We start from the raw sequence: 11,854 nt of genomic DNA, 5'->3' as shown, positions 1-11,854 counted from the left end.
CCTCACAAGTTTTTCCAAGATGCCTCAAAATTCAGTCAAAAACAATAATCTTACACTTCTATTCTTTGTACAACCCCATTCCCCCCAAATGTGGGCCCTTTGTAAATGTAAATATAAACAGAATACAAGAATTGGAAAATCTCAAAAACCTTTTTGTCTTCACAATAGAACATAATTAACATATCAGATGTTGAAACTGAGACATTTTACTACTTTTTGAACACTTTATATTTTTTGTTTCACAGTGTTGACACTAAACACGATACAAAGACAGAAGCAGATAAATAAATAAACGAATAGATACTGTATTGGCAGGTGCCTCATATTTGTCAACATCACTTGTAGCTTTCTGCTTTTTTATATTCCAGTGACTGGACAAGTCTGTCTAATGGTGTACACCAATGTTAATTTTGGCAGCTATTTTTAATTCTAGTCAAAATTCACAAAATCAAATGCCTTTTAGTTTTAGTCACATTTTAGTCATTTCTATCCTTTTTAGTTTTAGTCTAGTTTCAGTCCATAAAAGGTCCTCACATTTTAGTCTTTACTTTTAGTCCAAGCATTTATTTTCTTGCCTAAACCTGGTCAAATCATGGCAGTGTGTTCTCTGCACCCTGTCAAACCTGGGGTCCCTGCTTTCTACATCTGAGAGGCAGAATAGCTACAGATGCATTGTTTTGTTGACAGATTTACCCACAGTGGAGAAATATCACTGATTTTGAAAGTCCAACAAAAACTACATTACATTTTAGTCTAGTTTTAGTCATCTTGACAAAGACTTAACTTAGTTTTTGTCAGTTTTGGCCATCAAAGACCTGTTTTTGTTAGTCTTAGTCTAGTTTTAGTCATGGAGCAAAAAGCTGTCGATGAACATTTTTAGTAATAGTTTTAGTCGGCGACATTAACACTGGTGTGCTCTTGATCACCCTATGTAAATAGGTATAAAAACATAGAGTGGGGATATATGGCAGAAACCACAAATTAAAAATATTTAAGTAGATAAAATAAAATAAATTAAGACTAAATAAATCATAAGAAGGAAAAAGAAAATAACAAATAAATAAATACGATAAAGGATAAAAATAAATAAATAAATAGATATGTATTACTAAAAAAACAACAATAGAAAAAAGAAGCAAATGGATAATAATTGAGTAAAATAACAGGTGAATTTAAAACAACATGAACAATAATCCCAAAACTTGAAAAAAATAGCTGACTGATCCAAATGACTGACAGCCTATGGAGGGCTTTTACAGTCAGGATGTTGGGAATGATAAATTTCCAAAATATTCAATGAATGAAGACCAGATATTATTATATTTTTTAAGTGATCCTTTTAAGGTGAATCTCATTTTCTCAGTGTGGAGACACATCATAACCTCTTTAACCCATTGTATGAAGGAAGGGGGTTTGTCAGCTAATAATGAAGCAAATGCTATTGCTGTCATCTGGTGTGATGTTAGTCTGTGCTCCACAGTAGGAGCACCAATTATAGCCATAAATGGATTTGGATTTTTTTTTTTTTATTCATTTATTTTTTTTTACAGTTGAAGGAGAATACATGAAATATTGAGATCCAGAAATTGATACACGACTGACGCGACCAAAACATATGGTCCTTTGTCGCTGGTGAGAGCTGACATCTGGGGCAGCTGGCATCAGTAGTAGGGTAAATTTTAGAAAGTTATTCTTAGTGGATCAAGCTGATGGAAAAGTCTAAACTCTAATGTCATATGCAAATGGATGAATTATGAATATGGTCAATTGCCAAATCCCAAGTAATATCAGGGATTGTTTCATTTAAATCTTGTTCCCATGCAGGCCTAGTTTTAGCCAATGTTGGAGGGGTTATATTCTGAATAATATACGATATCGAGATGGGACCTTTATTATTTGTTTTCGGACTTAGAGAATCTCTCATGAGGTCACTAGGAGGAGTATTAGGGAATTATGAGAAATGTCTCATGGCAAAGCTTCAAGCCTGGGAATATCTACATTTTATTATTTAATGAAAAATATAAGATCATTTTGAATTTGATGGTAGCACCACATCTTAAAAAAAGAAGAGACAGGGCCATGTTTACCTTTTGTAGCATCCCTCTTCTCTCAGCACCAGTCTGTAAACTTCTGGGAAGTTCAAGTTTTTGGGGTGGATGTTGTCCATCTTTTGTCTGATGTAGGATTCTTGCTGCCATTATCCACAAATGGAGAAAACTTGGACAAAGATAAACTTTCCCAGGAGTGGCCGGCCTACCGAAGTTACTCCAAGAGCACATGGATGACTTATCCTGGAGGCCACAAAATCCCCAGAACGACAACTGAGGAAGCTGCAGGTCTCACATAACTCAGTTAAGGTCAGTGTTCATGATTCAATAATAAGAAAGAGACTGGGCAAAAATGGCATCCATGGGAGAGTTCCAAGGCCTGGACTTAAAACTGATTGAGCTGCTGTGGCATGAACTTAAACAGGCTGATAATGCTGTTAAACCCTCCAATGTGGCTGAATTAAAACAGTTCCAAGTGCCAAAATTCCTCCTCAGTGATGTGAAAGTTATTGCAAACAGTTCTTTGTAGTTGTTGCTGCCAGTGGTGGCACAACGAGTTGTTAGATTTAGGGGCAGTTGCTTTTTTCACAAAGGGCCAAGTATGTTTGAATGGCTTTTTCCCTTAATAAATGAAATCATCATTAAAAAATGGCATTTTATATTTACTGGGGTTATCATTGTTTAATAAAATTTGTTTGGTGATCTTAAACATTCAAGTGTGACAAATACAAAGAAAGAAATCAGAAATGGGAGTTAATGCTGTTGTCCCAGCATTGAAGCGGTCTACTTTGTCATGTCCTAACATGAATTAGACAAAGTTGTTAATCATTGTCTCTGACTTTTACACTCAAATCCCCTTTTTTTATGGGCTGGTGGAGGAGCTGAGGGATAAACACTCAGGGTTTATTAGCTTTGACAAAAACATCTGCATGTTCAAACAAAGTGAACACAGTGAGCCGGTCAGTGTGACTGCAAGCAAATGTGACTCACCAGGGTAAATTAGCTCATGTCAGAGTGGGCATGTGGAGCATTGATATGAAATGTAAACATCGTTAAGACAGTCTTCTCATTAGATGTCACATCAGTTTTAGAACAGCTGCTGGTGGATTTGCTCAAGCTAAAGAGTACTGTATTATATGATAGGCTTTCATCTGATATGTATTTGAAAAAAATGTAAAGCCCCTCAGAAGAAATGTGTGTCTAAACACATGTGTTATGTATGCAAGGTTGCTGTTTATGCAAAAAAACTAAGACCTGTAGGACTGAATTATGTATTTAGACCTTTATAAATTCTAAAATGCTACAAAGATTTTGAAATAAAACAAAGAACAAATGGCAGCAAGTTGTAAAAGTATGTTCCACAGATTTTGCATTCTTCCTATAGTAGGCAGTTTCATAGTTTTTGCACAATTTTGAAAGGACAAGCTCCATTTTTTTCTTATTTTTGGATAATATGTTTGCCTAGTACATTTCAGAACATAGGCAGACAATCAGGAATAATCTGTCTGATTCTGATACTACAGGAGAAACTTAAAACAAAATAAGTTGTTACACCTTAGTCTGGCTGCTTTACGCACAAAACTTTTAAATAATGTCAAATGTAAAGAAGAGATAACGTTACAAAAACTCCAGTATCTTAGGTGTGGAGTCATAATCACCTACAAAACAGTTGTTTAGTTAGAGTTCGACCTTTGAGCGGCCCCTCTGGCTCTGTGTGTCTGTGTTCTCCTGATGATAGTGATGATGATGATGATGATGATGATGATGATGGGCAGGGTTATGGAGGGACAGCAAAGAGGGACTTTATAAAAGACGTAGGAGGACGTTGAAGCTCTAAATGTGAAGACAGAGAGCTGAGAAACACAGAGGAAACCTTTTCTTTAGCCCATGATGGGTTACACTAAGCTGTGTCTGTTGCTGCTGCTGAGCAGCTACACGCTGGCTCGTAAGTAGGAAATGCTTCTGATTCAATCTGGTGACATTTTAACTAGTTAATTTGTGAAGTACAAGCTTTATTAAGACACAGTTTTACCTTTTGAGCAGAATAGGTTTAGGGACAAAGGTTGTTTCAGTAATTTGATACTTTTTCAATACTAAGTTTTTACAACATTACAATCTTATTCATGTTTTTGTTAAAAAGTATTCAAATTACCAAGCGTCAGAAAAAATGTCTGATTTTTCACAATATTTTTGAACTCCAAAGTAGGGCTGGGCAATTAATCGAAAATTAGATTAAATTGCAATATGGCCTGCTGAAGAAGGTGCAATTTTTCTTTGACCTGAAATTTGTGTCAAAATAGCGGTTTAAACTTTTATTTTTGCACCAGAGATGTTATGCATGACATGTCATGCAATCATTCAAGTGTAGAAAAGTCTAAAAAAAATCCTACCTTCATTTTTGCACTTTTTTCTTATTCAATATGAGAATGAAAAAACCCTTCAATGCAAAAATTCAGGTCAAATTTACAGTAAGGGTCACAATAATCAGAATTAGATATCTCTAAAGAATTGTTCAGCCCTTGTTTAGGAATAAAAGAAAATTAAGAGATAATTGCATATCAAATCGCAATATTAGGGAAAATAATTGCAATTAGATTATTTTCCAAAATTGGTCAGCCCTACTCCAAAGCTGCTGCAAGCGAGAGCAACAGTGCTGCTGTAAAATCCACAGGCTGTCAAGTTCATTGGGAATCAGCTAATTTGGGAATCACAGAAAGATGCAAAAAGTTAACTTTTTTATTCTTACAGACAGCAGAGGAAGTGGCAGCTCAGGTGATATTGAATTAATTGTAATGAAAGGTTGCTAATGTATTCATGCAGTTAGGATTTCAGTAACTGAAAATAAGAAATTTCACAATATTGGGTGCTTAAGATTTTTATTTTTGTTGCTGTAGTATTCATATGACATTAGCCCTGAGGGTTCGTTGCAAAAACATTTCACAGTATGCAAGAAAACATAAAAAAACTTCATTTAATCCAAAAACCTGTCGCAAAATAATAAAAAAAATAGACTTGAAACACAAAATGTATTCAATGAACAATAAAAATATTTGATTAAACACAAAAATATTACTTGAATTGCAAATGAAATAAATCCTGAAACACAAATACACTCAGTCAAATGCAAAAAAGTTACCTATAGGTAGCTAGTAACTGACTACACTGTAAAACTGAACATGTCAAACATACAATATTTATTGAAACTGATTAAGTTGAAGTTTTTAAATGGTGAAAATGAATTTTTGAGTGTTTAATTTACACTACTATCCTATCATTAGAGGGTTATTGATTCCATGAAAAATTTAGTACCTGAAAAAGTAGTATTTGTTTAGTAGCAAGTACTTATCCATTAATTAATTATCTGTTAAATTAACTCAGTTTTACTTTACATTTGTGTTAACCTAGTTTTTTAAGTTTTAAGTCATCTTCCATCATGTTCATTAAACCATCCTCAGGATATTGTGAATCCTCATCACAGGAGGGACTTCTGTAAGTGAGCCAGTAACTTCAGTCATGCTGTAAAAGTGTCTAATGCCCAAAGGAATTCTGGGAAAACTCTGAAAATTAAAAAAAATCATTGACAAATATTACAAAAAATGATTTCAAGAGATTTAGTACTGTTTACTTAAAACTAAGAAATGTGTCCTCCTATCAATTCAGAAAAATAGAACTTTAAAGTTACCTCAACTCATTTTTGTAAAAAAAAAAAAAAATCCTCCAAGTGTTCAGTCTTACAATGAAAAACTTACAGTGAAAAAATGAATCTGGAAAAAAGTAAGATTTAATTAAATCTGTGATATCAACAATAAAAAAATCCAAGTTTCTAGCTTGACATAAATACAGCTTAATTTTGTAGTCAGTTTTTTTTTTGGTAAAAATACAAGACACTGTGAATTTTTCCTAAACAAGAATAATTTATTCTTATTGCAAGCCAATCTTCCAAAGTTTATCCACATAACTAAGCCTGACTTTGTTACCTTTAGTCAGCTTCATTCTGTGTTTCAAAACTACACAAAACTAAACCTGTGATGCATTGTGGGTATTTCAAATTCAATCAGAAATAGATGAACTGCTAACTGAAGACATGGCAGTGATGATAGATCAGATTGTTGGGTTTCAAATCTGGGGATATGTAGGGAGAATTTTCCCATGATGCCCTGGGGCAGAGTGTTTATATATGTGTTTATATATGTTTAAATGTGATCAGGTGAGTTTGGATGTTGAATGTTGTACAGAGATTACTGCTTGGATTCCTTTGTTCATCTTTCTGATGGATTGTTATTCTTTTTGATGGTCAGCAATTTTGCACCATGAGTGAAGAGTACTTCCTGGAAATGAGTTTGACTGCCTGTCTAACTTTTATAGTCAATAATTTAACTAATTTCTGATCATTTCAGTAATGAGCTTAAATCAAGAGGTGTGGAAACATATGCAAGTACTCCATCTGTAAGCGCTGTCAAAGGGGTTTCTAAAGAATACCACCAGTGGGAGGGAATTGTAAATTAAACAATTTAAATTTTTGTGTTAAACTGCATTGGAAGCACGGGTCTTTTACAAGCTGAGTTTAATTGAAATTACATGTACTTCAAAGAAAAAGTTAAGTTAAACAAAGATTAGTCATGTTGAATCTACTTGAAAAATGTAAGTGAATTCCACTCCAATTTCTTTGTTCTTGAACTAAAACAGAGTAGTAGTTTTTTCAAAGATTAATCTGGCTAAAAAGAATATATGCCTCAGGTTTTTCTAAGTAGGTTGGACTGAATATTTTTATCAGGGTAGGGGCCGTTCACATGGAGAAGAGTTATGGAGTATCCGCAAAAGTATTTTATCATGTGCTGTTGCATTGTGTTGCAATGCAATGCAATTCCTAATGAGCACTTACTTATTCTTTTGTGAAAATATGCCAAATTGAGCGTAGATTGACTGGCTGCAGTCAGTCATTAGTGGTTAACTAACAGCTAGTTACTGTTTCCTTGTCTTGTTTCTCATATTTTCCCTGGTTAACATGCATTAAGTTACTCATCCCTCCTTGTTAAGTAGCAGTTTGTAACTCATTCATTTGTTAGTTTGGTTGACTAAAATTATGACTTACAATTTTTGTCGTCTTCATGGCGAAGATGAGACTAAAACTTGCTAAAAGTGCATCTTTGATTCCACTAGGCTGATGCCTAATATCTGGATGTTGCATCCAAATGTTGGGGTTCAGGGTGGCCTGACCCTCTGCAACCTAACCCTAATGTCTGATTCCCCTGTTTTTTTCCCCTGAGGGTAAATCCATCAAAACAATAATTCTGTTATTCTTCTGCTGCTCAGCTATAGACAGCAGAGATTTAGGGTTGGCAGAGTACATAGAAAAAAAACACTGGAGGGATTTGGCACCAGATTCAGGATTAGAGAATAAATGACTTGACAAAAAGTAAAGGCTAAAATGTAATAACTTTTTAAGGACTACAACTGGACAAAAACTATAAACGGTAGAAATGACTAAAATGTGACTAAAACTAAAGAACATCTAGTACAATGCGAAGGCTGAAATTAAAAATAGCTGCCAAATTAACACTCATTCATTCCCTGGCTTAAAAGCAGTTATTTATTCTTTCTGTGCAAATTGACCACACCAGTTTTAGTGTACGTTTAACTACTAGCTAATTAGTCATTATTGTCTTGGTTAACTTGCAGTTCATGACTATTTCATTTTCTTGTTAACCATATGTCAGTTTTTCATTTATTTCCCTGAAATCAGCAGTTTGATCTGCTGGATAATTGGTACCTGGTTAAACAAGCAATTTAGAAGTTACTCATCTGTCCTTGTTTATTTGCAGTTTAATATGTATTTGTTGCCTAGTTAATGAGTCATTAATTACTTATTCATTCCTCAGTTAACTATAACCTTGCAAAGCAGATGGATACGCCCGTTTCCTTGTTTCTCACTGGTGAATCCATCTTGTTAAGCTCCCATCTGAACCATTTGGGCCCGATTAGAAAGTGACAGGACCAATCAGTGACGAGGTGCAGCACTTTCAGGCGCAGCAGAGTCGTGACGTAAACAGGCAGCAGCAAGAGCAGGTGCAGTTGTGGAGGAAGAGACTAGCGTGGATGCTGCTAAAGCGCCAGTTTTATCAGAACTTGACACAATTTCTTTGTTAAAAGAAGACCAAAGAACGGCAGTGAGTTGTTTTCTTTTCAAAAACGACAAAAGTCAAGTACTCACATGTCTACAGTCACCATGTTTCGCGTTATTCCTCAGTAGCTGCGCATGCGCAGCTCGATAGCTGCTCCTGTGTTTTGTTGCTCTTATTGGCCCGTACAGATGTGACAGACAGAACGTTCATCCAATCACCCTCCGAGTTTTTTTCAAAGCCTCTGCCTTTTCTCAAGCGTTTCCTGTTGAAGCTTTCCCAGATGGATGTGTGAATCCAATCCATCTGGTGTGTCAGGTTAGTTAAAGCATCAGTTTTATCAGAACTTGATGACATTTCTTCATTAAAGAAGAACAAAGAATAGCATTGAGTTGTTTTCTTTTCAAAAACGACAAAGTCGTGTACTAACATGTCTACAGTCGCCATGGTTTGCGTTATGCAGTTCTCTATGGACTTTACACCTCGATAGTGGCTACGACATCACGTTTGTTGCTCTGACTGGCCGGTAAAGGTGTGACAGACAGACAGAACGTTCATCCAATCACCCTCCGAGTTTTTTTTAAAGGTGCTGCTCTTTCCCAAACACTGTCTATGGGAAGTTTACCAGATGGGTGTGCAAAACAAATCCATCTGGTGTGTCAGGTTAGGTTAACTAGCAGTCCAGTACTTATTTGTTCCCTGGTTGTCAAGCAGTGTTTTTACACATTTGTTTCCTCATCAACTAGCAGTTTGTTACTAATTAGTTACCCAGTAATTAAGATGTGAGATAACTAAGATAGTATAGATTAACTAGCTTTTTCTTACCTGGTAACTATGCCAATTTGTGTATACCTTATTTTAAGGTGTTTCTGAAGATGTATTTTTTTGTATTATATCTTGTACTTTTAATAACAAGAAAAATTAATCAAAAAATTTTTAAACCAACTGTCAAGTTGATTAATTAACATTAACATAGTTAACATTATCTTTTACCTCATGTTTGTAGTTTTTTGTTCTGATTATATCATGTTTTTTTTGTTTTTTTCAGAGGATGGCGGTGATGAAATTGAACAAACTTCAGTGTGTCTGTGTAAGTTTCTGTCAACACATCAGTCACACATTTACAGAAAATAAACAAAATCAGTCCCTAAAGATTATAGGGGCTGTTTCTGTCAGCACCCTTTTGTTTTTGGCACAAGCAGGAGTCAGAGTTGAAATTGCACGTGTGAGTAATTGTGTCGTTGATGCATGAAATGTTGAAGTCACTAAAACACATGTGGACTCATTTTGTGTTTAAATGTGTGCCTAGTCTAGTAAGATAGAAGTGGTGTGTACGTGCTTTGTTTTTGCAAACAGAAACATTGACCTCACTAATCGATGGCAGCACTGCTGAACTAATAAACACATGACCTGTTTTCTTCTAGAGATAACTGCAGGAGCTGATGGACTCTTGATCTTTACTGTTTATGATTGAGTACAATAGCAGTTTTTCACCGTAAAGAACATTTAGCTTTGTCTGGGTGCGAAGGTGGTGATGATGTGGAGCCTTGGTATTGAACCTCGGATACAGAGTGGAGAAAACAACCTATTCTTTAAGGGCTGCCATCACAGCTCTGTGCACAAAAGATGAAGTCTGTATAATCATGTATGACATTTATTGCATTGCAGTGGCCTCCAGATTCAAAGCCCATAGGAAATATTTGTACCAGTACACAGCAGCGAGCAGAAATGATGTTGCTGGCACTTCCAGCCCGAAAAATGGGCCTAAAGTCTCCTGTCAGGTACTCAGCTGATGATGCCCCACTTTAAAAGTTCAGTTGATAAAGGGGTCTTCTTATCAGAGCGCCCTCTTTGTCTCTCTATTGATCCTTTGCCTGCTGTCACATATCTTTAGGTTGAGATCGAAGTCCCTCGGAAATGTAGGTTCATCATGCACACCCGAGACTGTGCTCTCAGCGAGCTGTCTGCCATGGATCCAGGGGGCCAGCAAGTTTACAGTCCTGCCTCCAACTCTGACGACTTCAAGACTGCCATGGAAAAGTTAGTAGAAATAAAATATACACAAACACAAGTTTACAAATGTTATGATACCATGCTGTACATGTAATGCAGATATTTAGGTACCTTATGATGTGAAATGACAGGGTACATCACATTGCTAAAATGCATCTGTAGCTATTCTGCCTCTCAGCAGGGACCCCAGGTTTGGCATCGTCCATAAAACACGCTACCATGATTTGGTACAAGAGTCAGGCAAGAGAATAAATGCTTGGAATAAAAGTTAAGACTAAAATGTGAGGATTATTATTATGGACTACAACTAGACTAAAATGTTTTTGAGTTTTTGTCAACTAAAACTAGACTAAAGCTGTAAATGGTAGAAGTGACTGAAATGTGACTAAAACTAAAAGACGTAATCTGAAGAATAAGACTGAGACTAAAATTAAAAGTAGGTGTCAACATTAACACTGCTACATGAAACATAGGATATGATCCAATATGAAAGGATGCAATACAAAACATTACAACATGAAAATAGTCACGATACTATGCAATATGGGATGAAATGATACAATACAAAATGATGCAAATGCAACACAATGCAACTAACCTTGCAAAGCAGATATGCCCATTTCCTTGTTTCTCACTGGCGAATCCATCTTGCAATTCTCCCATCTGAACCGTTTGGGCCCAATTAGAAAGTGACAGGACCAATCAGCAACAAGGGGCCGGTGCAATTATGGCGGAAGAGCTTAACATGGATGCTGCTAAAGCGTAACTTTTATCAGCTCTTGACGACATTTCTTTGCTAAAAGACGAACAAAGAACAGCAGTGAGTTGTTTTCTTTTTAAAAACGACAAAAGTCGAGTACTGACATGTCTATAGTCGCCATGTTTCGTGTTATTCCAAGGTAGCTGCACACGCGCAGCTCGATAGCTGCTGCGTCCTGTGTTTTGTTGCTCTGATTGACCTGTAGAGATGTGATAGACAGAACGTTCCTCCAATCACCCTCCGAGTTTTTTTCAAAGCCTCTGCCTTTTCTCAAACGTTTCCCGTTGAAGCTTTCCCAGATGGATGTGTGAATCCAATCCATCTGGCGTGTTGAAGAGTCGAGCCAAATGAGCCGTTTCACTAGAACACAGAAGAGCCGGAGTTCCTATCAATAATACAGTAATAATACAGTAATCATAATACTGTATGATTTAGTACAATCTAATATAATGGAATACAACACAATACTTTATGTTGCTGAATAATATGTTACAATGCGATTACCATTTCATATGATGCCATATGACTCAATACCCAAACCATGACCTATCATAATAATGCCATGATACAGGGATTGTGTTATGATTAGATAATGATGCATCACATTGTGTAAATAACTGAGCAATTAAAAAAAGGCCTTTCAAAGTTTAAATGCAGACAAAATATCATAGTGCTTCAATGAGGAGACATGAAGTGAGCCAGATTTGCAGCAAAATAATCTTAGTGCAATCAGAACAGTGTTATACATTTATACTATGACCTACTTTAAACATGAATGTGTGTCATATTTTTGCAGACAATGCAAACTTTCCCTTGAAACCTATCAGGTTTTTTTGGGGGGGGTGATGAGTTTGCTCATAAGCTGACCCAGGCCTTTATTTATCTTAACTGAACATGTACACTCCATACATGTT

At 35.9% G+C, this 11,854-nt stretch overlaps 1 protein-coding gene across 1 annotated transcript in view; it reads left to right on the top strand.

Moving 5' to 3' along the window:
* Positions 1-3,876: 3,876 nt before the first annotated feature.
* Positions 3,877-11,854, top strand: part of apoba (apolipoprotein Ba) — a 42,919-nt gene continuing 34,941 nt past the window's right edge. Inside the window, exons 1-4 of the mRNA XM_041812323.1 lie at positions 3,877-3,993; positions 9,216-9,257; positions 9,836-9,948; positions 10,062-10,207. Of these exons, the coding sequence (XP_041668257.1) occupies positions 3,936-3,993; positions 9,216-9,257; positions 9,836-9,948; positions 10,062-10,207 (359 nt within the window). The 5' untranslated portion in view covers positions 3,877-3,935. The remainder of the gene's footprint in view (positions 3,994-9,215; positions 9,258-9,835; positions 9,949-10,061; positions 10,208-11,854) is intronic.

This window comes from Cheilinus undulatus, linkage group 18 (genome assembly GCF_018320785.1).
Source record: "Cheilinus undulatus linkage group 18, ASM1832078v1, whole genome shotgun sequence".
Taxonomy (NCBI): Eukaryota; Metazoa; Chordata; class Actinopteri; order Labriformes; family Labridae; genus Cheilinus; species Cheilinus undulatus.
The sequence above is the reverse complement of the archived record's forward strand: the minus strand, read 5'-3'. Positions and strand labels throughout refer to the sequence as shown.